At 34.6% G+C, this 27687-nt stretch overlaps 6 protein-coding genes, 1 long non-coding RNA gene and 1 other non-coding gene across 20 annotated transcripts; 3 read left to right on the top strand and 5 right to left on the bottom strand.

Annotated features, from left to right (window-relative positions):
- The first annotated feature begins 1379 nt into the window (after positions 1 to 1379).
- AT5G26190 (Cysteine/Histidine-rich C1 domain family protein) lies at positions 1380 to 3161 on the top strand. Its single transcript, NM_122520.2, has one exon. The coding sequence runs from the start codon at positions 1381 to 1383 to the stop codon at positions 3049 to 3051; it is 1671 nt and encodes a 556-aa protein (NP_197991.1). The 5' UTR covers position 1380; the 3' UTR covers positions 3052 to 3161.
- A 14-nt stretch (positions 3162 to 3175) lies between these two features.
- AT5G26180 (S-adenosyl-L-methionine-dependent methyltransferases superfamily protein) lies at positions 3176 to 7606 on the bottom strand. 5 transcript variants are annotated; one of them, NM_180748.2, is made up of 15 exons: positions 6988 to 7606; positions 6857 to 6915; positions 6727 to 6777; positions 6488 to 6620; positions 6311 to 6396; positions 5937 to 6035; positions 5806 to 5859; positions 5514 to 5658; positions 5288 to 5349; positions 4918 to 5005; positions 4765 to 4845; positions 4409 to 4570; positions 4004 to 4328; positions 3794 to 3925; positions 3177 to 3347 (listed from the first exon to the last, which is right to left on the bottom strand). In NM_180748.2, the coding sequence occupies exons 1-13, from the start codon at positions 7424 to 7426 to the stop codon at positions 4084 to 4086; spliced, it is 1704 nt and encodes a 567-aa protein (NP_851079.1). In that variant the 5' UTR covers positions 7427 to 7606; the 3' UTR covers positions 3177 to 3347; positions 3794 to 3925; positions 4004 to 4083. The 5 variants fall into 5 exon arrangements, with proteins under 5 accessions (NP_001331922.1, NP_001331920.1, NP_851079.1 ...); NM_001343967.1 differs by having other exon boundaries at positions 3177 to 3635; positions 6988 to 7507; NM_001343966.1 differs by having other exon boundaries at positions 3176 to 3863; positions 6988 to 7535.
- A 681-nt stretch (positions 7607 to 8287) lies between these two features.
- On the top strand, positions 8288 to 9800 carry WRKY50 (WRKY DNA-binding protein 50). Its single transcript, NM_122518.3, has 3 exons — positions 8288 to 8809; positions 8988 to 9126; positions 9380 to 9800. Exons 1-3 carry the CDS (start codon positions 8551 to 8553, stop codon positions 9501 to 9503), a joined length of 522 nt encoding a protein of 173 aa, NP_197989.2. The 5' UTR covers positions 8288 to 8550; the 3' UTR covers positions 9504 to 9800.
- Positions 9801 to 10003: 203 nt separating this feature from the next.
- Positions 10004 to 13814, bottom strand: AT5G26160 (light-independent protochlorophyllide reductase subunit; the record flags this gene model as incomplete). Of its 3 annotated transcripts, NM_001343964.1 has the most annotated exons (4): positions 13630 to 13814; positions 11357 to 13445; positions 10453 to 11243; positions 10004 to 10053 (listed from the first exon to the last, which is right to left on the bottom strand). In NM_001343964.1, the coding sequence occupies exons 2-4, from the start codon at positions 13408 to 13410 to the stop codon at positions 10004 to 10006; spliced, it is 2895 nt and encodes a 964-aa protein (NP_001332621.1). In that variant the 5' UTR covers positions 13411 to 13445; positions 13630 to 13814. The 3 variants fall into 3 exon arrangements, with proteins under 3 accessions (NP_001332621.1, NP_197988.3, NP_001332622.1); NM_122517.5 differs by having other exon boundaries at positions 10019 to 11243; NM_001343963.1 differs by lacking the exon at positions 10004 to 10053 and having other exon boundaries at positions 10154 to 11243; positions 11357 to 13814.
- A 2607-nt stretch (positions 13815 to 16421) lies between these two features.
- AT5G26150 (protein kinase family protein) lies at positions 16422 to 19218 on the top strand (the record flags this gene model as incomplete). Of its 2 annotated transcripts, none has more annotated exons than NM_122516.2 (7): positions 16422 to 16754; positions 16865 to 16938; positions 17040 to 17362; positions 17449 to 17740; positions 17830 to 17931; positions 17998 to 18426; positions 18502 to 19218. In NM_122516.2, exons 1-7 carry the CDS (start codon positions 16571 to 16573, stop codon positions 19216 to 19218), a joined length of 2121 nt encoding a protein of 706 aa, NP_197987.2. In that variant the 5' UTR covers positions 16422 to 16570. The 2 variants fall into 2 exon arrangements, with proteins under 2 accessions (NP_197987.2, NP_001331153.1); NM_001343962.1 differs by having other exon boundaries at positions 16468 to 16754; positions 17025 to 17362.
- AT5G26146 lies at positions 17100 to 20766 on the bottom strand. Of its 4 annotated transcripts, NR_143295.1 has the most exons (3): positions 20677 to 20766; positions 18994 to 19134; positions 18415 to 18886 (listed from the first exon to the last, which is right to left on the bottom strand). It is a non-coding gene; the product is annotated as an other RNA (long non-coding RNA). The 4 variants fall into 4 exon arrangements; NR_143297.1 differs by having other exon boundaries at positions 17100 to 18886; positions 18994 to 20754; NR_143296.1 differs by lacking the exon at positions 18994 to 19134 and having other exon boundaries at positions 17100 to 18886; positions 20677 to 20754.
- On the bottom strand, positions 20442 to 20573 carry MIR156f. The gene has a single exon (NR_143299.1). It is a non-coding gene; the product is annotated as a microRNA ath-MIR156f precursor (primary transcript).
- A 4010-nt stretch (positions 20767 to 24776) lies between the features above and the next one.
- Positions 24777 to 26175, bottom strand: LOG9 (Putative lysine decarboxylase family protein; the record flags this gene model as incomplete). Of its 3 annotated transcripts, NM_001343960.1 has the most annotated exons (6): positions 25985 to 26175; positions 25872 to 25902; positions 25619 to 25788; positions 25458 to 25527; positions 25221 to 25364; positions 25043 to 25141 (listed from the first exon to the last, which is right to left on the bottom strand). In NM_001343960.1, the coding sequence occupies exons 2-6, from the start codon at positions 25881 to 25883 to the stop codon at positions 25043 to 25045; spliced, it is 495 nt and encodes a 164-aa protein (NP_001332527.1). In that variant the 5' UTR covers positions 25884 to 25902; positions 25985 to 26175. The 3 variants fall into 3 exon arrangements, with proteins under 3 accessions (NP_001332526.1, NP_001332527.1, NP_001318655.1); NM_001343961.1 differs by having other exon boundaries at positions 24777 to 25141; positions 25458 to 25788; positions 25985 to 26135; NM_001343959.1 differs by lacking the exons at positions 25872 to 25902; positions 25985 to 26175 and having other exon boundaries at positions 25619 to 25844.
- Positions 26176 to 27687: the final 1512 nt, after the last annotated feature.

Raw genomic sequence — 27687 nt, 5'->3', positions numbered from 1 at the left:
CCAAGAAATAGTCTAGATTGCAAATGCAAGTTTTCGATTGTAAATGAAAGTTTATTGATTTTAGATGATAAGTAAAGTGTTAAGTGTATAGTGTTTTGACAAACAGAATAATACTAAATCTTGTGATCTATGTGCTCTCTATACTAGTAGTCTAGTACTTAATATAATTGTCTTTATGTTTATTTTTGTCAATCTTCTCGGTTCTTATGATCAAATGCTTGTTTATCATTGTTAAATCGTTTGATTGCATGTAATTTCGTTTGATTTTTCTTAGGATAAAGTAGAAAAATCATTTCAAACTGATTTCCATAATCTCACAATTTACGAGAGTCAGCCGTTGATTCCTCATATGTCTCGTCAATTTTAACTGAAAAGCCTCGAATTCAAGGGGCCATAAATCTCACTTTTTATGAGAGACCTAACTCGTCACTGCACCAAATGCTGCTTGGTTTCCATGTCACTTTAAATGTTGTGGAGCATAAATTTAATGAGTTTAAAGGATTTAGATATAAATATTAACTGTTTTTGGTATATGTGTTGACTGTTGTGTTTAGTTGTATAGTTCTGGTGTACATGTTCAGCATTCTTGACTACACTAACACTTCTCATACCAGACTAGTTCAAATCTAGCCAAAACCGATCTCACTATTTTACTGGATGAAAGTAGCTTTTAAATATCCGTTCAAATGATTTAAACTATTTTTTTTTTTTTATATACTCTATCGGCTGATCTGGTAAACAAGGGGTTAGTCAAGCCGCCTGTATTTCTAAATACTAGATAAATTAATTAGGTTAAGACCCAATTGTCAAACTTTCCAAACAAATGTAATTTTGTTTCAAAAGAAAATGGAACTTAGGTACGAAGGTTTCACCCTTCATCAAAGCTTGCGCCACTAGACCACAGAGGCTTGGACAGTATAATACTATTTTGACTGGCCAAGTAGAAGTGAAAGAATTCTCAGTAAAAATCGAATATAAGGGAGGAATGGATTGACACCATATCCCCAATTTTTTACCACTGGGTCACTACTTTTGACGTTATTGTTAACACAATACATAAACATCATTTTTTTTTGGACATCACTTAAATTGTCTCTCTAAATAAGACACACGTTTATAAGCAATTTCATATATTTTCCTCACCTTTTTGATTCCTTATAGAAAAGTAGCAAAGAAACGTGCCCCAGCTAATATTCGGACATAACTTAATTCAAAACAAAGCAATAGTTTTTTGTAAGTGTTCTCTTTCGTTTACTTTATAAGAAAGGTTTTTGTTACAATGATCTAGACGAAAGGAATCATTTGCTCCTTAAGATACATCATACACAATAATATAAAAATATATATACACATATTATGTAAATTCAATACAATCAAAACATGGGAGAGATAGACAAAATCCGTGACGGGTTTCTTGGTGCAGTTAAATTGGCAGTTCATCGTCATTTTTTGTTCCCTACAAACATTTCCTCTAAATGCAGAGTGTGTTCCATAGAGAGACTTGAACCCACCAAAGTCTTGACTTGTAATCAATGCGAGTTTTCTCTTCATGAAGACTGCATTGAGATCACCAGCCCTTCTCATCATAAGCATCCTCTTAAGCTGCATGAACGTATCATAGGTTACCGTAGACGGGACCAATGTTGTCTTTGTAGATACAAGTTATTGGATATGTTCTACAATTGTTCACGTTGTATGTTCGAGGTGTGTATGGCTTGTCTGAAGAGGCCATTACTTATCTACAAGACAACATCCCACAAGCACCCGCTTTCCCTTATGCCCATCGATTCTGTCTCCTTCACTTGCGATGCTTGCGGCTCTGTAGATAATTCCTCATATCCTTGCACATGTCTTCAATGTTGCTTCATCATTCATAGAGATTGCATTGATTTACCTAGTGTTATAAGTATTAATCGTCATGATCACCGTATTTCTCATGTCGATATTCTTAGACCGGAGGAGTGGATATGCGGAGTTTGCCATAAAATTATCAATAACCAATATGGAGCGTATTCTTGCTCGGTTTGTCATTATGCAGTCCATTCCAAGTGCGCAATAAGGGATGATGTATGGGATGGGAAAGAACTTGATGGAATACCTGAAGAAGAGGGAGATAACAAAACCGAGGATATAACGCCATTTGAGGTGATTGATGACAAAGTTATAAAACACTTTAGTCATGAACATATATTAAGATTTATTTATCAAGATGTTCTTATTCGCGACGAAAACCAAAGATGCTACGCATGCGTTCTTCCATTCTACTACGATGCATGCTATATATGCACGCATTGTGATTTCATTCTTCATGAAACATGCGCTAATCTTCCGCGGACAAAAAGGCATGAGTTACACAAGAATCACTTTACTCTTTACCCGAATCCTAAACCTGGAGAAGATCTCGAGCTTTCCAAAAGCTTTTTCACATGTGTTGCTTGTCAAAGACCAAGCAACGGGTTTAGGTACGAGAGCGGAAATGTAAAGTTGGATGTTCGTTGTGCTACAATCTCAGACGAGTTTAACCATGATAGTCATTTGCATTCCTTATTTATCCTCTCACTTTTTCCTCGGGAGTGCTCGGCGTGTGACCAAATGGTGTACGGCTCACTGAGTTGTGTTAAACTTGATTTCTTTTTGTGCTTCAAATGTGCTACTTTACCAAAAGAGGTCTTCAACAAGAACGACAAACATCCTCTCTATCTACGATACAGTGGATATCGCTACGGTAATTATTGGTGTGAGATATGCGAAAAACCAACCGATCCAAGGAAGTGGTTTTACTCATGTGACAAATGTTGTTCGACTCTTCATATCGACTGCGTACTCGGTAAATCACCTTACATGAGGCCAGGGCACAGTTTTCTTTTATGTAGTCGTGAGTTCCAAGTGGTTTCCAATAACCATACATCTCGACCGTTTTGTACTATATGTTCGTTGCGATGCAAAGATGCTTTTGTTCTGAAGAGCAAGGATGAGACTGATACATCATGCCTATGTTCTCTTAAATGTCTCGATTCTCTTGTGATGAGTATGCAACGTATTAAACTGTAATCTAAATAATAATGTTGTGGCAAAGATCACATTAATTACTTTCATAGTTGTGTCTTAATAAGTTCAATGCTATTTTTTTTATATAAATCTCACTACGTTCAGTGGTTAGTCTAAATCTGTGATCTATGCTTAATAATTGCCTTTATTTTTATATATATCAAATGTACAATCTCTATGATCCAATGCTTATTTTTCACCATTCAGACATTTTTTGTAAAAAGATTAACCAGATATCGCAAATACTGTTTCAGACCATTCATAGGACACAAATCTTCCACGCTTCGTCGTTTATGTACCTGCAAGGGAACATACGTTACGAATACAAAGCATTTCCTAATCAATCTATATAAACTTCAAAGACCTAACGCACAGATACAATACAACATATCATTTTAGGACTAAAGACATAACAGAAAGGCAAACAACGAATATATCTTGGTGTGGACAGGTTAGGCTCAACACCACCATTTTCCTCGAAGACATACTAGAACGAATTCCCGGAGGAACATGAAAAGGCAGACCGCAGCAATCCCTCAAGAGCATATGTCAGCAATGCCTATGTTATAAGTACCCGAGCGCCTACACTTTTGTGGTGGGTATGCCAGAGTTTGAAGGAGAAGATGTCAGAGTAGAGATTGAGAATGAGAAGGTGCTTATGGTGAGCGGAGAGAAGCAGAGGGAAGCTAAGAGGAGAACGTGTGGACTGAGAGGATGTGGGAGATAGTGAGGAAGTTAAATTTACCGAAGTAATGAGCACCGAACATAGACAATATGTTGAGGGGTGACCGTTGAGAAGCTTCCTTCTCCCGAGCCTAAGAAACCAAAAACCATTCAGGCTCAAGTCGCTTGAGCTTATTATCTCTCTTTGTGTGTTCTGTTTTGATGAAAAAACCATAATGTTGTGTACTGCAATTTGTAATGTGATAAAAAGTTAAAGAGGTTCTGATTTTACCTTACGATGTTCCTTTCATGCCTTTGTTGCAAAATTTTGACGACAACATGAAGATCAAAGGCATAAACAAAATTGAAAATTCAACAACCATTACGTGATAACAGGAACCTAGTCTTGAGCCTGTGCAAGGTCCCACTCCAAGCTCTGAACATTTTGGGACAAAGATAGGGATGTAACTGCATGGTTCTTTCTTTGGGTCTTCGTCTACACACTCTATCGGGAAGTTCAGACGATTTTGGGTTATCGAGTTTGTTTGCCCTGACGAATAAAGCGATGAAGAACCCTTCTTTGTCCTCCACCGGATCCATCCTAAGTAGATGTTCAGCTGCAAGCCAAAGCCAACATGATCAAAAGGTTAGAAACAGAGTCAATCAGGTGAAACCCGATGGTAAGGGTGATACTTACATCCTGCAAATACAGGGAGACCACGACGCTGCCACTGAGGAAAGGGGGTAGCAAGTTTGAAGCCCAAGGATGATGCCAGAGGTAAAACAGAGGAGACGACATCTTCGTTTTCTATTTGGTAGATGGAGCATGTGCTGTATACGACTCTCTCAACCTTTGGAACTAATTAAAACATATAAGTTTTTAGTTCTCATTCATATCTACATATAGAGTAAGATTCTCTTAGTGTATATATGGTTTATGCATTCATAGAGGGGAAATTTAACATGGATCAACGTGTTTGGGAGATTCTTCAAAAGCTAAGTAAAACCCTCATTTTTTGTTTTAGCTAACATGAGACAAGTATATAAACTTACAGGAGAGTGCATGGGCAAGAGCCTTTTTCTGGAAAACAGCGAGCTTGTGCAGTCTCATGGAGTCATAGTTCATGTTATTATCTACATGGAAAGGTGTGTTAAGGTTCAGTCACTTCGTAACATAACACACACACACAGAAGATCAGCTAATACCTTCTGAATGAGAAGGAAGGAGATGGTCCAAACGATCTGTAATCGTGCCAGAGCCAGAGCAAGAAGGATCCAACAATATAGCCCGAATCTGCAATAGTCAGCCACACCCAAGCATCAAGAATAACTCAAATGACTATATCTGCTTTTGCTACAAGACTCTAGACAATGCTATCAGATGGGTACTCTTGTTCATTTTAGAGAGTGACTCTTCACGGTAGACTATCAAAACAAAAGATAATGAAAATACTGGACTTGTACTATCTTAAATAGATCCAAAATCAAGAAATGATTTTAAGAACGTTGGTGTGGGAACCTTTCATGGAACAATAAGAAAAATAGATAGTCATGCTACAGACTAAGTAATGCTTACCTTCGCAAAAGAAGGATCTTTCGGATTTAGGCCCAAAAAATCACCATGACAGACTTCGATATCTACAAATTGGCATTAAGAAAAGCCCTCATAGACGGACATGACTTGACAAGCATTTATCCAATCAAGTTTTTTCTTCAAATTCCATGTAATTAAACTCACTTGTGACAAATTATCAAACAGAAGCTAAAAGAGTTATACGAGAAAGAAGGCAAGAGAAGGATACTGGAGGCACCAGAGAGCTTTATAGTATGTTCCAAACGCTTAACTCGTTCTTCATTTAGCTCACATGCTATGATTTTTCCTTGTCCTTCCATAAGAGCAGCAAGATGAATAGTTTTGTTTCCTGGAGCTGAACAGGCATCAAGAACCTTGATAACATAGGAAAAATAAAGCACATTAACTAGGCAGACAAGATACATTAAGTCTATTCCACAATCACCATGAGAAACACCAAATGGGACATTTTTTGTCAAATGGAAAAATACTGGTAAATGAATGCGAGAACTGTGGCCTACCTCCCATCCTGCTTGTGGCTGCAGTGCTGCTGCTACCATTGAACTTGCTTTCCCCTATCATTTGAAAGAATAAATGTCAGTCAAATTAACCAAATATCAAACAGAATTCACAAAGATCATTCACAATTTACCTGCAAAAATATACGTCCATTCGCAACCAAACGATGAGCATGCAAATCGCTGCCAGGGGGCAACACCAACAAGTCAGGAACTGTCTCGTCCTTCTGCACCTGTTTTTATAGTGAAAAAATACGAGTTAAAATGAAATCTCATAACAAAGAGAAGATTGTGACATCATAGAAAGCACAGTTCACATATATTGTACACATCCAAGATTTTAACATCACTAACTATACGAGGATTCAGAGAAAACTCCCCCGGTGAATGACTTAAACTAGACCTCCCTTCCACAATAACTAATTCTAACACTCATCCTGCGAGAACTAAACAACATATCTAGCACACAAGTATTCTTCAAGGTTTATATAAAAAACTTGGAAAGTACCGTGTAATGCTTCTCCAGCTCCTGCACTGCAGAATCCACATCCATCTTAAGCGTATTAACACGAACATACCGTGGTTTCAAATGACCTGCATCCAAATTTAAAAATCAAGCTACAGAAACATACTCAAAAGCCAAAAGTAAGTGAAACACATTATATAAAGGAGGGTAACAAAATACCAGTAAGCTTAGAACCCAACAACTGATCAACACTATCGACTTTCTTCCTCACTAAAAGCGTAGCTAAACCTGACAATAACGCCTCTTTATGCCGCATAAGAAACTTCTCTGCATCACCAATTGATGGAGTATCCTACAATCACAAATTCCTCTTCTAGTAAACCAAAACATCTTAATTCATCACAGAAAATTGAATTAAGCTATTACAACAGAACCAGTCGCAACTGGCGACCACCTACCTTGCCAAAGAGGATATCGTAGCAAACGATGAAGACCAATGGCTCTTGCCTCTACAAACAAAAGTAAACTAAGCATTAAAGATAAGTGAAACAGAGCAATTTTAGCAAATTCATATGAACAAATACATACCTTCCATTTACTATTCAATACATTAGCTATATCAAGAACATCTTTAATCACAGTAAGATCTGAATACACAACAAATTAGTTCCTTAAGCTCAAAATTAGGAACGAAGAAGAAGAAGAAGAAGTTTAGTTACATTTGAGAGTCTCGCAGACAAGAGCGAAAGTGCCGCGTTTGTTGCGAACGGAAGGACTTAAGACGAGTGATTTGATGGAAGCAACGGCTCGTCGCTCGGCGTCACCACGGAGAACGGTACGGAGTATATTAGCTGCTTCTCTTCTGGCGTAGAGAGCTGATCTCTCTAAGCTGGAAAACTTTTGCTTAGTAGCTGGTGGTGTTTTTGGTTTGCGACTCTCGGCGCCGGAAAATCGTTGTTTTCCCGGCGGCGTTTTTGGTTTGTGACTCTCGACGCCGGAAAACTTTTGCTTTGTAGCTGGTGATGTTTTTGGTTTGTGGCTCTCGACGCCGGAAAATGGTTGTTTAGTAGCCGGTGGTGGTTTTGGTTTGTGACTGTCGCCGCCGGAAAATCGGTGTTTCACCAGCGGCGCTTTTGGTTTGTTACGACGCGCCACCATGATAACCTCTCAGTCTCTCTCCCCTCACAAAAACTAAAACCCTTTTTCTTCGTCTTGGTGACTTTAAACGCACCGTTTTCGGTTTCAGTTAAACCGGATCAAATTCCTATAGCACCAATTTACATATTTTACTCCGGTTCACAACAAATTGTGGTTCAAGCCCATGTTGGCATGTTCAGTATCACGATCTTGTTCAGTTTCAGATTTGTGTCCTTGAGTTTTTATGAGAGTTTTCCAAATGTCTACATCTATCGACTTATTACATTTTTCAATCTTGTTAAGTCAGTATTTCAAAAATGATTACATAACCATCAAATTCATAACACAAACAAGAAGAGTGGTGTATAATATCTAGATTCACAGCATCACGTCGATCATGTAATTTATTCATCGATCTCAATGACTCAATCCTTACATAAGTGTATATGTTTTGAAACAACGTCTTGAGAATTGTTTCAAAGTTAGATATTGCAATTTGCATAGTATATACACTAAAACATATTTCTATATCATCTAACAATACTTTTTGTATAAAAAAGAAGAAGAATATGACTCCGCATTAGTGCGCAAGTCCTTAGAAACCGAGGAATGGTACATAACAAGTCCTCTTGACTAGAAAATTCAAAGTGTTCTAAGTTATAAAGATAAGGCAACCAAACGTTGAAAATTAAACTCAACAGTCTAATCCAAAGAGAATCTATCTTTTGTCATTTAATTTATGTTCAAATATGTCTCTATTGCTTGGAAACACAGATGCAAAAAGAAAGAAAAAAATGGTGTCTTTAAGATGAGAGATGGTAATTTGCGGTAGCGTAACTTAAGCATTAAGTCCTTGCACAAGAAGACTTGTGAAAAGACTTGAAAAAAACAAGAAAAATAATAAAAAGAGTAATCGTGGACCAAGACACAAGTCAACCACTAGTCTTTGTCATAGAGAAAGAACAAATAAGGCTTTGAAGCATCCATCTTCCTATGTAAGTTTCCTTAAAGAAACTGTTACACACAAGTACTCATTTTCTTACAAACACTAAACATCGAAGCTTCCTTTCTAAAGTAAAGTCTTCAGACCAAGAAAAGGGAAGATCACGCATTCTTATAGGCGTAATTCGTAAATAGTGGTGAGTATGAATGATGCAGACACAAACTTGGGGAGTAGTTTCAGCGATGATACTCACTCTGTGTTCGAGTTTCCGGAGCTAGACTTGTCAGATGAATGGATGGATGATGATCTTGTGTCTGCGGTTTCCGGGATGAATCAGTCTTATGGTTATCAGACTAGTGATGTTGCTGGTGCTTTATTCTCAGGTTCTTCTAGCTGTTTCAGTCATCCTGAATCTCCAAGTACCAAAACTTATGTTGCTGCTACAGCCACTGCTTCTGCCGGTAAGTTTCTCTTTTGGTTTCTAACAATAAGAACAGATCATCGTTAATTCAAAAACATAAGCCCCTAACTATGCGAACGTAGACATTAGGACTTGAGCCTAACAGTTTTAGGTGAACCAACATTTGCAGTTTACAAGTCATTAACTCTGTTTTCTTTTTTCCTATTTCCATATGCAAGACAACCAAAACAAGAAAGAAAAGAAAAAAATTAAAGGGAGAGTTGCGTTCAAGACACGGTCCGAGGTGGAAGTGCTTGACGACGGGTTCAAGTGGAGAAAGTATGGGAAGAAGATGGTGAAGAACAGCCCACATCCAAGGTAGGGAACAACATTTCTTATTGCTTAATTACATCTTTCACATCCAACCCTTTCATACTATTGTGACTAAACAAAACACACAGAAAGATCATTGAGTTCCCTTAATTCTATTAAAGAAGCAGACCAAATGTGAGAAATCAAAAGCTAGGAAATTACGTGCCTGTTAAATTCGAGCTGCTCTCTGTTATGACCTGAAAATCAATACACCAAAAGTACCATTGGTTAATAGCAATGATTTCTCTGTAATTTGCAGAAACTACTACAAATGTTCAGTTGATGGCTGTCCCGTGAAGAAAAGGGTTGAACGAGACAGAGATGATCCGAGCTTTGTGATAACAACTTACGAGGGTTCCCACAATCACTCAAGCATGAACTAAGACTCGAACTAAGGCTCAAGGCGACCATGCTATATTCAGCACATCTTATTTTCTATGGTTACGAACGATACTTAAAACTGCTTCTAGTTCTTTATATCCATTGTAAACTGGTTGCAGGTTCACAAATTTTGAGAGGTTTATGACATTCTAAATCTGTAGTACTTCTATAGCATCTTATTTTGCTACAAGTGAGAATTGATGGACGTAACAGTCCAGAGAACCTCATATCATATCATAAACTAGCAATCTTAGAATATCAATGCAAATCTAAGCAGATAATTACCAGAACAATTCCCAAACCACTAATGAACACAATGGGATCTTGCCAGCCATTAAGGTATCAATAATGAAGAAGCCATTCACAAGGAAGATATCACATTAAAATCAATATCCATGACAAATAATCATATAGAGGCCATTACCATGTAACATTACCTTGAATTTAGCCTTGACGGCTTGACCCTCCTGGAGTGAGATGAGATGAAGCAGACATGTTTCTCCTATGAAGGCTCGGTATCTGACGTCAAGTCTCCGCTCATCACAGTGATTCCTAAAGGCAGTACACTCAAGACGGAAAATCATATTCTAGTCACTGGAATAAGATCAACTTTTTAAAAAGAAACAAGCATAGATGAAAGACAAAGGCCTTAAATTCGCAACTGGAATATTTAATAAAAAATTCTATTTCTCATACACCTTGATAAATCCGATGACATATACATCTACTTTTTTCAAGTAGTTAAAGAGGAGCCAGCGAAGCATTTTCCACCATGAACAAGACTGCTTTCACATCAAAATGACTGGTTCTTCAGCATAGAGTGGAAATAAAGAAGTATAATAATATGCCGATGGAAATGCTACTATCACGATCTTTCTGTTACTTCATTTGAAAAGATCACGTCTAAATTTCTTGTAAATGGAACAGAGGCAGCAGAGTTACTCAAATCACCTTCTTGATGGTGCCTATCAGATATTATACTCCACAATGTGTCCAACCTCTTTCTAGTTGCTTGCACGTTTGATACAATGATCACCTTTGACTCTGAAGCTTGACACTTTATGGTTTTGTCAGTACCATTGGCAAGTAACCAGCGGGATCCAGACTGTTGTTGTGATTTCGTACACCATGGATGGTCTGCACCAGGCTCAATTTTCAAACCCGCTAGACCAATTTCAGTGATTCTCCACAACTGCGTATCATATCCAAAGGATTCCTTATTTCTTCCTTCTTGAGCCAAACTACATAAAGATGAATTTGGGGAATCCAAAGACCTTTCAACTTGAATCAGAGCAAGCATAGATGCACCAATAGGTTCATTATTTAGGGATGGATCTCGAAGTAACACTTGAAGAGCAAGTGTCAATTTGTTCCTTAACGTATGACCCTTTCCATTAGAAGCTAAATCTTGATCTTTGTTTTCTAGCATTCCCTGGTCAAGCCTTAACCACTCATCCAAGGTTAAGGAAAAACGTATCAACTCTAGAGCGTCAGACTGATCCATGGGTTTTGGTGCAATTCCTGATGGTGGATCTTGATCTGACATGCTGCATTGAATCTTTAATCCTTCTATCGAGAGAATGTATATCTCATCAATAGCTAAGGAAGTGACATCTTCAAGAGGTACATTACTTGGACACATACTGGATCCAAATTCTTCATTTGAAGAACACAAATGCAGCTGTCCTGGTGGTTTCTGAACCACGACACCTTTACTCTTGTCAGAACAATCCTGTCCAGTTCTGTAAGCCATGAAACAAAAAAGAAAACATGAAAACTATATCTTTTTTAGGACTTCGAAAGTAGAAATTTAATGCTTAATGTATTGTATCAACATGGTGGAAAGTATCTGAACCTCTTAAATTTTGTGACATCGACAACTTCATGTATTGTCTTCCCCATAATATCTTCCAAAGGAATTAATGCATTAACTTCAGAGCAAAGTCCTTCAATTCCAGAAGCTGCAAAAATTTGTAGTATTTCAAGGATATCAGAACCTAATTCTGATACTAGCACCACCGGGACTGAAACTTGCATGATCAGTTGTGATGCCTCCTTAGACTCTCTGAACAGTAAATGATTCATGGACCGAATACACCCTCCCCCTTTTGTCCAAACAGAAGGACCAATATTATCTCCAAGTGGAAGCAAATCTAATCCCTTGTCAACTGGAAGCTCTATTGGACTTCCAAACCCATCAGAGCAAACACATAAAGAGTTATCAAAACTGTTGTCATCAAAATCACACTCTCGCAATAAAGTTTCAGTTTCCAAGTCTTCAAGTACCTTGGCCTTTCTCCTGTCTATTAACAGCTGAGATTTTCCCTCACGCTTGTTTTCCCCAACATCCAAAGAACTTGCAGAGAATGAGAAATCATTCGATTTCTCATCAATATCAGAAACATATTCTGCTTCTCCATTTAAATCTAAGAGAAAGTTTCCAGAAGCGAAAGCTTCCTTCTCAAACTCTCGAAGCAGAGATTCACGAGGAGATGTAGGTTCACCATCTGAGGTATAAACATAAGAACACTCCTCAAGTTCAAGCATGTTTAGAAAATCATTAGCTACAGACTCAGTAATGTCATCCAAGCTTAGTGACGTCATTGATATTTTGGCGGCTTTATAACTAGATTTAACTTCCAAAAAGTTTTCTTTCTCTGTACTATCATCCATTGCCGATGGAGATTTACTCTCAGATGACTCAGAAATTACCTGGCTACTGAAAGTTGACTTGGGTGTTCCATCAACTGAATGTTTTGGCAACAAATTACTTGGTTCACTTTTTAGTGCGGCCACTGATAACTGATCAATAAAATAGGTTTCCTCGAAAACGGATTCATCTTCATCTTTAAGTATCTCATGGACATCAATAATTTCAATTCTCGAGGACTCTGTATTTGGATCATTGCTTTCTTCCAGCCCGGATCTTTCTTGCTGAAACGTCTCTACTCCTTTTCCACTGTCATCAGAATCAGCTGCTTGTTTGTCAGTCTCCAAACCTAGTTCTACCTCAGTTCCTGTTGATCTTTGTGGGTTTTGTTCGCCAAGTTTCTCATAGAGAAAATCTATTGACTGGGAAAGATTCAAACTCAGACTCGGGGAGACTTCATTGACAACCTTTCCATCATCAAGCGGTGGAGATCTATGGTCCATACTTGGAACACTACCAACCCGCCTCAGCATCACATTTTTACTTGTAGAGTCACAGACTGAACTGGTGACAACTGAGTAATCAAAACTAAGATTCAACACTGCAGACTCCGCCAGGCCAGATAATTTGAAGCTCGTGTTCCACTTTCTCGTGCTTCTTGTACCTTCCATTTCCTCCAGAGACAACGGCAATATCCTTGTAAGATCAATCCAATGCTTACCTAATACAAGCCATGGAGCATCAACAGGAGAGACATAGATCAAAAAAAGCTTCACTTGATACTTTGCAGAACGATGAGGCCCATGTTTACTACCGTATACCGAACATCTATGCGTTAAGGTCTCTTCAAACTCAGCAGTTCCTTGCAAAACCTTGGAAGGTTGAGTAGTCATCACTTCATCTTTCCTCTTCCACTGCACAACTAACTTAGTACCATCCAAATTCAAAGGCAACCCTTCAATGGAATGAACATGGAGTAGAAAACAAACATCAAACCTACGCTGCCCAAAATGAGCTATAGCATTCAAAGGCTTCTTCCAATTCCATGGTACCAACGATTTCTTCTTCTTATTTGACAATACTAACCCAATCTCTGTAGTTCTCGAAACAGATTGAGATCGAACAGGAGGAGACAACGAAAGCACCGGTCTTTGAGGTCCATTGGTCAAGTAAAGAGCTTTACTTACCTCCTTAATGTCTCTCAAAAGCTGTCCATTATATAAATCTGCTGATGAATCCTCTCTATCATTCACAGACATTGCTTACACTCTCTTTGATCAAGTCATCAACAATGCTGAAGAATTCATAGAAACAATCATTGCTTAGTTCAGGAACCACAAAAACAAGAATCTAACACGACCCAGAACGTAAAAACGAAAACTTTGGAATGGGTTTAGTCTCTAATGGAATCAGAATACTTAAAGGTCTCTGATTTCAAAAACAATTAACTCAGAAAACAGAGATAATCTAATTCTTACCGGTTTCAAAGGATTTTGAAAGAGTTTCTGGGGATTCTAAAAATAGAAAAACTTTTGAAGATTCTTTGGAAGATGACTTCACGGGAAAAGCGTGAGTGAATTTAATACTTGGTTTCGCCGGTAGGGTTTCATTTGATTTCCGGTGGGTCCAAATTGGAGTGATGTTGTTGGTGATGTAGTGACGTAAATAACCATAGAGGAAAAGCAGAGAAGAAGATGAAGATATAAGCGAGATAAGTGTGTGTTGTTTTTCTGTATCAAAAACGGCAAGACAACAACCAGTTTTTTTTTTTTTTTTGTCGTCAGACAACAACCAGTTTAGACACACCACTTGCCCCTAACTTTTGAATTCACTAGATGAATAATTTTATCAATATTATCAATATATAGGTATCATATTTACTCATTACGTTGCATATAAGTACCTTTTGAACTTCAAACAACAAATCACACCAAGAACAATTACATTCAAAAGAAAAAAAATGGCGAAAACTCTTTCAATAGTTTATGTCGTCCTAGTTATCATTTCATAAACAAATTTTAATTTCAAATTAGTATCTAGCATAACATGCAAAGAAGCATTTGATTATGTGGACCCGTGCCTCCCACACGTTATGCGGCCATATTCTATCAATCAATCATATTGTGAAGGTTTTAAGCATGTGGACCGTCAAGCGACGACACCACAAATTCGCCAAACCTATGTCACTGTTTTCAGTTAGGTATAAAATGATTTCCTCAGATGAAGGTTCTTCTTGAGATGCCAAAAGTATGTGGCATAGCTTTTGCGTTTCCATTCGATTTAAAAACAATTTGCCAAAGGTAACGTTTTATATTAAAAGTAATAATATTTTAACGTTAAGTTTTTTTTTCTCTGATTTTCTTCACTTTTTATTCAATCATACATTTTTATGTCAATGGTTGTCACAACAAAAAATTGTTTTTTTTTTTTGTAGCGGAAACCAATTATTTGATAACTAGATCATGACCAGTGTTACAACGCAGGTTAAATTTCATTTAGTACAAAAATTTATATATCATATATTTTATAATATAGTTTTGATATATTACGTAAGTAAGTGAAAAATGTTAATCTTATGTTAACAACCACAAAATGAGATTGTATATATTTCAGTTAGATCAAAAAATAAAATATCATAAATGAGCCGCATCTAAAAACTAACATGTAGATTATTTTGAGTTAATTTAAGAAATTTAGTATTAATTTGTAATTCTTTGGTTGTTGAAATGGAGATTTGTTTGAGTTAATTAGGAAATTTAGTTATTTTTTGCAATTTTGCATAATCCAATATATTTTAAACATATTTTTGGTATATAATAATACTGAATTCAACCTATATATGGAGTTTATATTTTCATTTTGAAATCCCAATAAAAAATTGCTTGTATAATCAATTTTTTTTCCAACTATTTAGAGGTGTCAAACTCTATTTATATAATTTTATCATATAATATTAACCCGCCGTCTCTTAAAATATTTTTAGTGAGTTGAATTAGTTTGCTCTTTAAAATTTTATTTCCAATGGTATTTCTAAGTAATTATTTACAAAGGGTAAGGGTACTTTGTTAAATATACTTCCCAAATAATAGTATAAGATTATTTCAAGAAACAAGTAAATGAGTTTAAAATAAAATACAAATTGTGTACCAATCAACCCATTTATTCATAATTTTTAATTATATCTTACAAAATAATTTTAATCCTTTTTATATATCCAATTAAAAAAATTTAAACTAACCACTTATAATTTCTAAATATTTTGCGCAGCATTAAGGTTTGAAGAAAAAATATTGGGATTATCAAGGACATTTTAAATGGAAATCTATGTACTTTAATATTTACATAATACTCAAATAAATTTTAATTTCATTCATCTATTATGAGAAACTTTCTCAAAATTATGAGTGTCAATTTTTTACAAAATGAAATCAAAATCCTACACCTAATCATACAATATATAGTCCTCGGCAAAAAAAAACTGATTCGAATTTACCGAACCAAAACCAAATCGAACAAAGAGGAACCAAAGTCGAACTCAAATTGATGTACTAACTCAAATTGATGAACTCGAATTGAAAATAGCTTGGCGGAAGCATATGATTAAGACTAGTGTGAAAAAAATAGGAAAAAAATATCATTTAAACCATCAGTTTACTATTTTCGTTGGTCTAGTATCGTGAGTTAAATCTTTAATTTATCTTAACTTTTAATTTAATCATAAATTTTAGTTGACAAAGCCAATTAAGACACATCATCAAAAATTATCATAATCAAAAACCCTAAATATCCAAAATCGATTTCTGATTTTTTCTATATTTTTCTTCAGATTTTCTCTTCTTCAACGAATTTAAAGTAATCTCTGGTTTCTAGTTTTTAGCACATCCCTAACTGTTGTAACTCCACTTAATTAAAAAACAAAGCTTCGAAATCAACTCGAAGCCCAAAACGGGCTACGCTAAAATCGTCATACCCCCACCAAAAGATGACCTGTGTTATTAGTTTAAAACAAGTATTTAATCAAATAGTATTTATTTTAGGACTTCTTCTATACTAAGGTAGGCTCAATTTTTAGAGAATGCAAATTATGAAAGATTATGTGTTTTTAGTTTTTAAACACCATATTTTCTTAAAACTTGTATTGATTTCCCATATTTGTTTTTTCGTTAAAGAGATTTTCCCATATAATAATAAAAAAACAACTGTTTAGTACATATTTATTACCAATACGTATCTAAAAATACTTTCGTTTTTTGACCGAAAGAAAAATAGGTAATAATCAATGGTTGATAAGAACTTGATCATGTCTCATTTACCAAAAAAGAAAAGAAAAAGAAACTTGATGTCTCGTCCGTTGAATTGAGAGAAGAAAACCTTAGACCACAAGCTCCTTTGCGGTGACATAATTCTGCCTAGTGTGGTATGACCATGATGGCTTCACCGTACTCGTCCGACGATATCCATTCTCCGGTGAACTCAACGGTCGTTGCAATAGACAAAGAGAAACATAGTTCTTACGCTGTTCGTTGGGCCGTCGACCATCTCCTCAATATGATTCACAATCCCGTCATGATTCTTGTCCATGTTCGTACCAAAAATTCAAACCGTAGGTACCTTATACTCATTATCCTATAATATTGGATTTATTATCATTCTTGGAACTACTAAGAATCATCATGTGTTTTCAAAACGTTAAAGATTTTGAATGAATTGCAGATGGAGCCAACTTGAACAATGATGATCTAAATCAGCTTTTTATTCCATATCGAGGATATTGTGCGCGAAAAGGGGTATATAATATATAGTTAATCCTTCTACCATTTCGTTTTCAAGCATATATGAACAGAAATGTTTTAACGCCATGCACTCTTAGTAGATTTCTATGACGGAGGTTGTTCTAGACGATTCCGACGTAGCAAAAACAATCTTGGATTACGTTAATAACAACCTGGTTAACAATCTTGTATTGGGAGCATCCACGAAGAACACCTTCGCTAGGTCTTTTATGTTTAGTAAACCACATGAGGTGCAATCTAGCATAATGAAATCGACGCCTGATTTTTGTTCGGTGTATGTCATTTCTAAAGGAGGGAAAGTTCAGTCTTCCCGACCAGCTCAAAGACCTATCACCAATACGCTTGCCCCGCCTCGTGTTCCATCCTCTGGCTTTTTAATCCAATCTTTATCCGATAGCGAGCAAGATCTCATACCTAGGTAACCCAACCTTCGGTTCTTTTTATCAGTTTTCTCTCAAAACTTTTACTAAAAGCAAATGTTATTGTTTTCTTGATACGTTTTAGGGTCCAGCGTAGTGCAAGGAACAAACCTAATGAGACTACTTATCCGCATAATCGTGCCGCCTTCAACACGACGCAAAAAGGTTACAAAAGCCCTATAAATGGGTCGATGGATTTCAACAACGGCTTTAATCAAGCTGCCTTCCAAAGAAATCCCACGTTACAAAGTTCGTTTTCTGATGAATCTGATGGTGGGTTTGGAGTGATGGGTTCAGTTGATCTCTCTTCTCAAAATAGTATGGATTTTTATCATGGTGCATCGAGTTCTTCAGAAGAGTCAATTCCACAATCAACTGTACGTTTTCTTGAACGAATTTCTTTTTAGGTTCAAGAATTAAGTTTGAAAGGCTCTAAATGTAAATATGGTTGTTGCTTTATTTGCAGAAAGATATTGAAGCTGAGATGAGAAGGCTAAAGCTTGAACTTAAGCAAACTATGGACATGTATAGCTCAGCTTGTAAAGAAGCACTTACGGCAAAAAGAAAGGTAAATAGTTTAATTTGAGCAAGTTTCTTGTTGAGCACGGTACTCATGGCTTCTTTTATTTTCTAGGCAAACGAGCTAAATCAATGGAAGATAGAAGAAGCTCGTAAATTCGAGAAAGCGAGGCTTTCTGAAGAAGCAGCATTGGCAGTTGCTGAAATCGAGAAAGCAAAGTGTAGAACAGCCGTAGAAGCAGCTGAGAAAGCTCAAAGAATGGCTGAACTAGAAGGACAAAGAAGGAAGCAAGCAGAGATGAAAGCTGTAAGTGAAGAAAAGGACAAAGACCGCGCAGTGAGTGCTTTGGCACATAACGATGTTCGCTACAGAAAATATAGTATAGAAGAGATCGAAGAAGCTACAGAGAGGTTTGCAAATCATAGGAAGATTGGTGAAGGAGGATATGGACCTGTGTACAATGGTGAACTTGACCACACTCCTGTTGCCATTAAAGTTTTAAGACCTGATGCTGCTCAAGGAAAAAAACAATTTCAACAAGAAGTAAGATTTTATCTATTTTCTATTTTGTTTTATGCTTTTGCGTAAATCATACATATTTTTGTTCTTATTTTATAGGTTGAGGTTCTATGTTCCATAAGGCATCCTCACATGGTTCTTCTCCTTGGTGCATGTCCTGAATATGGATGTTTGGTTTACGAGTTCATGGAAAATGGGAGCTTAGAGGATAGACTTTTTCGTACTGGAAACTCTCCACCGCTTTCGTGGAGGAAACGTTTTGAAATAGCGGCGGAGATTGCTACCGCACTCTCATTCCTTCATCAAGCTAAGCCAGAACCTTTAGTTCACCGCGACCTAAAACCAGCCAATATACTCTTAGACAAAAACTACGTGAGCAAGATCAGCGACGTTGGTTTAGCGCGGTTAGTCCCCGCATCGATAGCTGATAGCGTCACGCAATTCCACATGACATCTGCGGCAGGAACGTTTTGTTACATAGACCCTGAATACCAACAAACAGGAATGTTAACCACAAAATCAGACGTATACTCATTGGGGATATTGCTACTTCAGATTATAACCGGAAGGCCTCCCATGGGGCTGGCTCACCAAGTTTCAAGGGCAATTAGTAAAGGAACTTTCAAGGAAATGCTTGACCCCGTTGTGCCTGATTGGCCTGTACAAGAGGCTCAATCTTTTGCTACTCTAGCGTTGAAATGTGCGGAGCTAAGAAAAAGAGATAGACCAGATCTTGGGAAGGAAGTAGTCCCACATCTTATTAGATTAAAAAACTTTGGGAATGATGGTGATGAGAGAACTAACGAATGGATATGACAAAAAAAGAAGAAACATATATTTTGAAATATACACACAATGTAAACAATTAATTAAACTTCATATACAATTCATACAATGGCTCATGTTGGAATTCGAATCGAGTCTCTCTTCTCATAAAGTTTGTCTTTTTTTATTACAATTTTCAAAATACAACATGAGCCATTTCAAATTTTACATCAGGGAGTACATACCTAGATTTAAAATTTAAATTCCGTTTAATTTTTCGAATAGCAGAAGCACTTGATGTAAGACTGTTTTTTGTTTTAAATAAATTTTACATTAACTGGTTGAGACATGTCTTGTGTAAAGAGTGTGAGATGACAAACGACCTACAAGGCCAAATCTTTATCTTACCAAATGGCAAACAAAGTACAAGTTAAAAGGATCGTCATTATCCCCATGTAAATCAATGAAGTGCAAAGAATGAGAGATAGAGGTAGCTGTGAAAACATATAGACTCCAACCAAGAGGTATGAAGTGTGGTTATTCTTTTTTCAATAAGGCTTCAAGATAGATTTCATTTGTATATGAATTTTTGAGTATACAAACAAGAGATTAAAAGAAGAGAAAAAGACTACATGTTAAGATGTTACTAATAATTTAATACCAAGAATCATTTTTAAGAAAGTTTTCGTGTGAAATGGGATTTCAATGTTTATGAAGTTGTAATGTATAGAAAAACAAATCTTTGTAAAATTGAAAAGACTTGCAAATGTTAGGGTTTCCAAAAACAACAAAACTATAAGAAAACAATATCTTTGACCAGTAAAAAAAAACTCAAGAAAAGATCTGAATCTTCTATACATCTATCATAGAAAATTAGAAACAAAAACAATTGAAATCTACTCCACATATATTGCTATATAATATTGATATTTATTTCTTTGGATCTTCCATAAAGTCGACTTTAATTCTGCACATATTTATTCAAAATGTTTAACACAAATATTGAGAGGTTCAAAAATACCAAACTATATGTAAGCTGATGAGATTAAGCCAATCGGGATATCTCTCTCGATAGAGAGACGCCGGAAAAAAAAGGGGACGCAGAGGGAGGGTGTGGCGATCATAAAATTACACAATCTACATAACAATGGTATATCAATTGACATTTTAATATGCTGATTCATGTTTGTAAAACCAAAAGAATGGATGTAAAAATCAAAATCAAAATGTTTAACTCTAAAAACTAAATGAAATGCTGTAGAGAGAGAGAGAGAGAGGGAGAGGGAGAGAAGGGGGTGACGGATAGAGAGTGAGCACACATAGCTTCAAGCATGGAACCTTCAAATATGCAAGAAAGCCACCATGTGTGCTCACTCTCTTCTGTCACCATCAATTCCTCACCACTCAAACCGTCGACAAATATGTTTCATATCTCTTAATATCACATACATCTATAAACCCTAGCCACTTTAAACTCAATGAATATAATATATAGAGATATACGGATACCTTTATATATATAGATGTTCCATTATGGAGGTATATTGCTCTAAATTATTATAGGATAGGTGTTTCTTTATCTTTGGCTCATTGGCTGTGGGAAGAAATGGAGACCCTGTTGTGGCTTTTTATAGCCAAAATGGAGAGAGGGATCGAGAGAAATCCTAACAAATCCTATTTTCTCTCTCTTCTCCAATTATTTGGATACAGATAATCTTGCAGATAATGGACGCAAAAAAGATACGAAATTTATTATTTTATAGTAATATTGATATATTTACTTCAAATTTTAGTTAATTCTCCCTTTTTGGGTCATATGATTTGAACATTGCTAACCAAGCCCGACTGGTTTATTTTGTTTCCGTTTTCACCATAGAATTGGAAGACTTTACACTGTCTAATCTGGACAAACAAGGCAGAAAATAACAGAAAACTATATAGCAAAATCTGCCATAAGTCTATCTTAAATATGCAAAACTTAAAGCGCATAATCCCAAATGTTTAAGAAAAATCTGTCAAATTCTCTTTTTTTTTTTTTTGATCAAATAACTTGCTTTCATTCATTCAAATAAGAACAAGTACAAAGAAGATTCAATAAACCCAAAATTTATAACAATACAACAAAGACATTCTCTAATGCCACTAAAAGATAGATAAGATTAATTGATTTTAAGACCATGAGAGCTTTGAGACAAGAGCTTGGAAATACATTAAAACATGTGAGATCACGGTGAATTGAGAAAGCATTCCCGAAAGATTCGAAGGAAAGCAGATTGGTCACTCAAATTCTCAAAACCTCAAATCTTACAAAATATGTTAAGTTCTATCTTTTAAGGGCCATCTTTTAATACGTTGTCACTTACAATATAAGCATTTTAGCTACTTCGCATGCAAGACATGTAAAAATCAATTAAGCATTTTCATTCATCATTACATAACGTTACAAAAAAAGAATTTGTTAAAGACATTATGTTATGCATCATTTACAGTATATTATCTACTTATTATTATAATATAACTAAATCTATCTTTTCTATTCGGATTAAAAATCCATAAGAACACCTTGCCAATTATTTTGATAATCAATTGTACTGAGACTGCGTATGTTTTCATGTTTTTTAAACTTTTTTGGCATGGGACCATAAATTTGGTTATGCTTTCTTGTGTAACCTTAATTTTCATTGTGAAATGAATATTTACATTTTTAGCAAAAAATATTGTACTGAGACTGTCATCTAGTTTAAATACTATATTTTAGAATATTGAGGTGTGTGCCAATATATACATACTAGATTTTAACCCGCAATATACCGCGGGGCGATTTACCTTTTAAAAGTAATATATATTAAAACTTGCAAATTTTATTTTTATAAAATATTTATATTTTACAGTTTATAATATTAAGTAACACTATACCACGAATCCATGAGAATTGTAAAAAAACTGAAGTTTTAATCCCTATTAAAACAGCATATTAATAATATTTTTAAATTTTATAAATATTGATTCAAATACATCTACCATATAACCCAATTTCAAAATAAAACCCGTTCTGTAATTTCTTTACCCGTCCCGTGATTTTTTTTTAAAATAGTAATTTTTAAAATTTAAGAATTTTTATTATATATAAAAGTTTTGCAAATTGTATCATTCTCTAATACATTTATATTTTATAGTTTAATTTTATATATAGTAACATTATACATACCACATAATATTTTTTTTGTGCTAATTTTTATGTGATTAAGATTTAATTGATTTCGTATATAAAATTTTAAATTGTTTTACGAACTTATTTGTTTATAATTTGGTAACAGATAAATAATTGAATATTCAGTATATTTTGCTTCAGTTTAGAAAATCTTTGATGACCCGTCTTTAGATCCAATAATGCCTATAATTAAGAGATGAATATTATCATTAAATGATTTTGGTAACTTTAATGACGTTATTAAAGGATTTTGTTTTTGATTAAATTTTTCTAATGGCATTATCACGTAATTAATTACAAAAATTAAGGTTACATTTAAAATGTACTTCCCAAATAATATAATAGGATAGTAACGTGTGTTTATGTACAATGCTCCGGTCACACAGATTACAGATAGAAAACTAAAGAAAGAAATAATAAACTCCGTATATGTGTGTTAACTTTTGCTTTAGAAACGATGCCCGAAAATACATAAATAAATAGTAGATAATATGTCCGAATATTGGAATCACTTATATGTTTGTGCTTTCTCGAGAACTTCCCTTCTGGGATTTGTTCTAATCGATTCACTTTTATTCATAATGCACATTTCGTTTTTTTTCGTTTCAGAAGATTTTTGAGAATTTACTTTTGAATTATGATACAGCAGAAAACGATAAATCTGCTTATAATGTGTTACTCTTTTTTGTTACGTTTAGAGACAAATTTAATAGCTTTGTTGATAATGTTTTGGTTAAATGTAGAGGGACTATTTTTTTTTTTTTTATAAATATATACTCATTTTCAATTAATAAGAGACTATATGTAATGTTGATTGATTGGAGGAATATGAGTGACCACACACACAAAGTCACAAATCCTATAATATATTATTCTATAATCTTGTGATGGTTATGGGTTATGACCATATCTTTCTTTCCACTTTCGGCAAGAAAGCATGTGGAGAATGCCCAGCCTGTCACGTGTCGTAATGGGGTTTGTTCGTCGTCCAACCCTACACATCCCAAAGTGGGAGTGGGTTTCGGTTTGTGTTCACATTTCACATTTTCAACTTTCATTTTCTTTCGTCTATCTTCAATTTGATAACAAAGTTTAATTCTTATAAAGTTAATAAAATTGTCGAATGTTTTCTTTGCTAAGAATATAAATCATATACTCTATAAATAAAATAATTGGTTTTACAAATCTTTACATTTGGTTTCTTGAAGAAAAAAAAAAACTAGAAAGTAATAACCAGAGTGGTGGTTGTGGATGTGTCAAACGTCAGTGCAACCAAAGAGTCATAAGCACTTGAAATATCATATTAAGTCTTCTAGCAGTGATGGTGGTCTTAAACGATTTAAATTCTATAAATTTTAATCGTAATTCTCATGTCCATAATGCAAAAGTTAAATAAATAAATAGTTTAGATAATTACATAAAGTCCAAATATATTTGATGCCTTATTCTTAACAAATGTTTTTCATAAGTTTTAATTCTTAACAATTGTTTTTCATAATCATATATATGATCCCAAATAACAGTAGTTGATATTTGTTTGAATATAGATGACTAGAGAGAATATCCTAACAGTTGCAATGTAACAAGACAACATTGTTGTAGTCCGTTACCATGTGATTGATATATTTTCAGGCGAGAGAGAGTGTGTTACGTTCAATTGAAGTAGACACTTTTTTTTTGCATGGGCATATTTAATGCAAGGATCGGCTAATGTATCTTAAATGAAAATTGGTCAATGTTACTATTCCTTTATGTCTTTTTCATTGTATTAATGTCACAAATGGATGCATTCAATTCTACGATAATTTACGTTCCATGGCTTAAAATAATTCAAGAACTTAAATATGATGAATATCATGCACCATGATCGAAAATAATATGAGGTAGAAGTTAATAAATAATGGATCCATATGCCAAAAATATAGTTCAATACTGGACGAATAAATAGTTGTCAAAGAATTCACTTTACAATTACTTAGCCGAAAAATTGTGCTGCAAAAGTATTAGAGCCGGGCTCACTTAAAAATCTTCAAAGTCAGACTTTCTAGGACTAGATCAAAACTTGGCCTACTATGTTTATATCTATCTTCAAGACAATGTAGCTGAGATGTACTGTTGTTTCTTTTATGACTGAGACTGGGTGTCGAAACGAGTTAACCCGCACAGTATCTTAGTCTAAGATCATATCCGAGTGTTAGTGGCATGCACATAGCTTAATAGAATCCAAAACCGGTTTATGATTGAAGAAATGATACAAAGGAGGTCAGTTAAAATTCCAAAGTGAAATGGATACATATAGGCCAGACAACAACAACCAATGGAGATAAGAAAAGGTAAAAAAAAGACAAGTGAAACAAATAGTTAGTTCTGTTTTCTGGCTAAGTTGCTTTCAGAAGAGAAATTATCTAAATGCTTCCATGTGAGTTAAATAAGCTGACGCTTTTCAAGCTTAGAATCTGTCACAATTTCTTTTTAAAAGAAGGGACAGATCACTCTAATTGATTCCCAAACTTTCCAACAAACAAAAAAAGATGAAGAAGACATAATGGCCTTAACCATTCACCAAAAGCTTTGCACTATTGAAAAAAGATTGTGACTGCAAACATAATTGATGTCTCAAAATGTTAAAGAGATTGCTTCTTATGCACAAAAGCATGCCAAGTTTCATTGAGGCTTGTTCTCATTTAGTAGTGGGTAATCTCCAAGTGGTTCAACTTTCCAGCTTTGGTGAGAAGCAATGTACTTGTGTGAAGGAGTATATAGCTGCCATGAACCAAAAACTGAAAACAATTGTATTCTTTAAATACTCAAAACACATACATATCTCAAGTGTTTTAGGTACCTCCATCTTCTCCATAAGTTCTCTAGCCGATGGCGCGGAAACAACGATATTACAAGCACCTTGTTTAATAAAACCTTCTTCAACTCCAGTGTCAAAGAAAGCAAGCAAATTGTTATAGTAACCATCAACATTCAAAAGACCAACCTGCAGAAAATAATCCAAATTCTCATCATCAACATAGTATCTATCTATCTTCTTATATAGATACATACCAGTAAAAGGAACGGTGTCAACTACCGTCTTCTTATGGATACCAAGCTGTGCCCATGTTATCATCTCCAGTAGTTCCTCCATAGTTTCATACCTCCTGATGAAATACAAGAAACACCCATTTTTCCTAAGGCCAAAATCGTAGGAATTTCGTAGGAAATAGACTTTTCCTACCATTTTCCTACAACCTTAAGAAGCCATCATCATTTTGCAAACTTTCAAAACTTGCTAGAAATTTTGAATAAGAAAACTCGCCTAGGAGCGCAATGAAAGCCCCAGCTTCTTGAGCCATTGTAGCTTTGCGCTCGTGCATGTCTGAAACAATTCTTACCTCTCCAACAGTCTCACCAGATATGTGCTTAAAACACCGACACAATCCAAAAGCAATTAACAAAACCAAAACTTTACAAAATGAAAAATTTGTAGAGGTCTTAAACATACCTCAATATGCATCAATGCTTTAGGAATGATCCTAAATACATACAAAAGCTCTTAAAATGGAAGTTTTGTTAAGGAAATGATGGAAAAGTGTCAGAGAGACTCTAAAAACTAACCCAAGTACATGGCAACACCTTATGAGACTCTCCAAGATATCAAACCCATTAAACCAACACTTCCTCCACCAGAAACCAAATCTATCTTTCTCTTCACCGTAAATATTCAAACGAATCTTTTTTTAGAGAAACAATTGCTTCATTTATTTCTTCTTTTAAACATTCAGAACAATACCCACAATGAATCCTTTGTTAGCTGGTACTATATAATGGACGCAATAACCCAATAATCAAATATAATATTTTGTTAGCTAGTCGAGTTTAAACAACAATTATAAATTTTTAGCAATGATATTTGAATTCTAAATAAGAAATGATAATCTTTATTTTAAAAATATTTAATTTAGTAAATTTATTTTAAATTAAATTTTATTTTTTTATTTTTTATTTCGCTATACACTTAATGACTTTAACTATATCTTATTGATGATATTCAAATTTTAAATAGTAGTCAACACACTTTTTCTGTATTTTATTTAGTAATTTTTATCTTACGCATTCTATTTTGTTATACAATTTAACTATCTATTTCATCATAATAATTCCGATTTTAATCATGCACATATTATTTTAATAAATAAATGTTAAGTTTTATATCAAAATAATATGTGTATCATATCAAATCAATATAATTACTTTAAATTAAAAATAATTAACAAATAACAAAACATAATGAAGCAAAAAAAAAAAAAAAACCACAAAATCTAACAATAATCACCAATAGATAAACAAATACTGATGGATGCGCATATATTTTTAGATCAAAATTATTGTGAATTCGAATTTCTAGTATGTGATTACATGTATCATTTTTAGATCAAAATGAGACATAATCTAAATCAAATTGTTGTAACAATATTTTTCTACCCAGATTATATATGTCTTTAATTTGTACCAAGAAATTGCCTAGTATATTTATTCCGGGCCTTTATTGTCAGCCTCACATAACTTTTGAAATCTCTGAAATAAACACTAATGTTTTACCAAATTACTTTAGTATTATCCATAGATTATATCTCAGAAATGGATCCAACGAGAAAACAAAGAAAAATTGTGGAAGTCCCCTTTAGTGGTTAACTAAACTTATATATATGGAGTGTAATTTCACGAAACTAAATCGCAGAAACTAAATTATGAAGTCTTATTTTTATCTAAATATGGAAGTCCTCTTACTATGACAGGTCAGATGAATTAGTTATTGATATTACGTTACGTTAGACACACGTTTCAGCGTATACGATTCATCTAAAACTTTAGACAGTGATCCGGCGATTTGATGGTCCGATGATAATAGAACAAAAGGAATTGGACGATGACAATAGACAGTCTCCAACAAGTGTCAATGTGGGATTTTCTTTCATTGTTCCGATGAAAAAGCCAAATTTAACAGTGTAATGTAAGCATGAACTACGAAGAGTAAGAGTATGCCGATGGAATATGTCTATATGATATGAGAGCTAGTATATATATCGTTCTAATATATGGAAATTTAAGTGTGAAAGGGATACATCTTTAAGAGGTAGAACTCATATCAGGTTAAATTCATCTCTTTTAAAGAAGATATTTTTTCAAACAGACGTCGAACACAATACTTTCAATTGGTGTATATTTTCTATTTAAACTTTAGTATTTTTTTATAACAAATAGTGTTTTACTATTATTTGTTTTGCTTTATAGTTATCCGGATGTTTTCAAATCGAAAT

This window comes from Arabidopsis thaliana, chromosome 5, assembly GCF_000001735.4.
Source record: "Arabidopsis thaliana chromosome 5, partial sequence".
NCBI lineage: Eukaryota > Viridiplantae > Streptophyta > Magnoliopsida > Brassicales > Brassicaceae > Arabidopsis > Arabidopsis thaliana.
The sequence above is the reverse complement of the archived record's forward strand: the minus strand, read 5'-3'. Positions and strand labels throughout refer to the sequence as shown.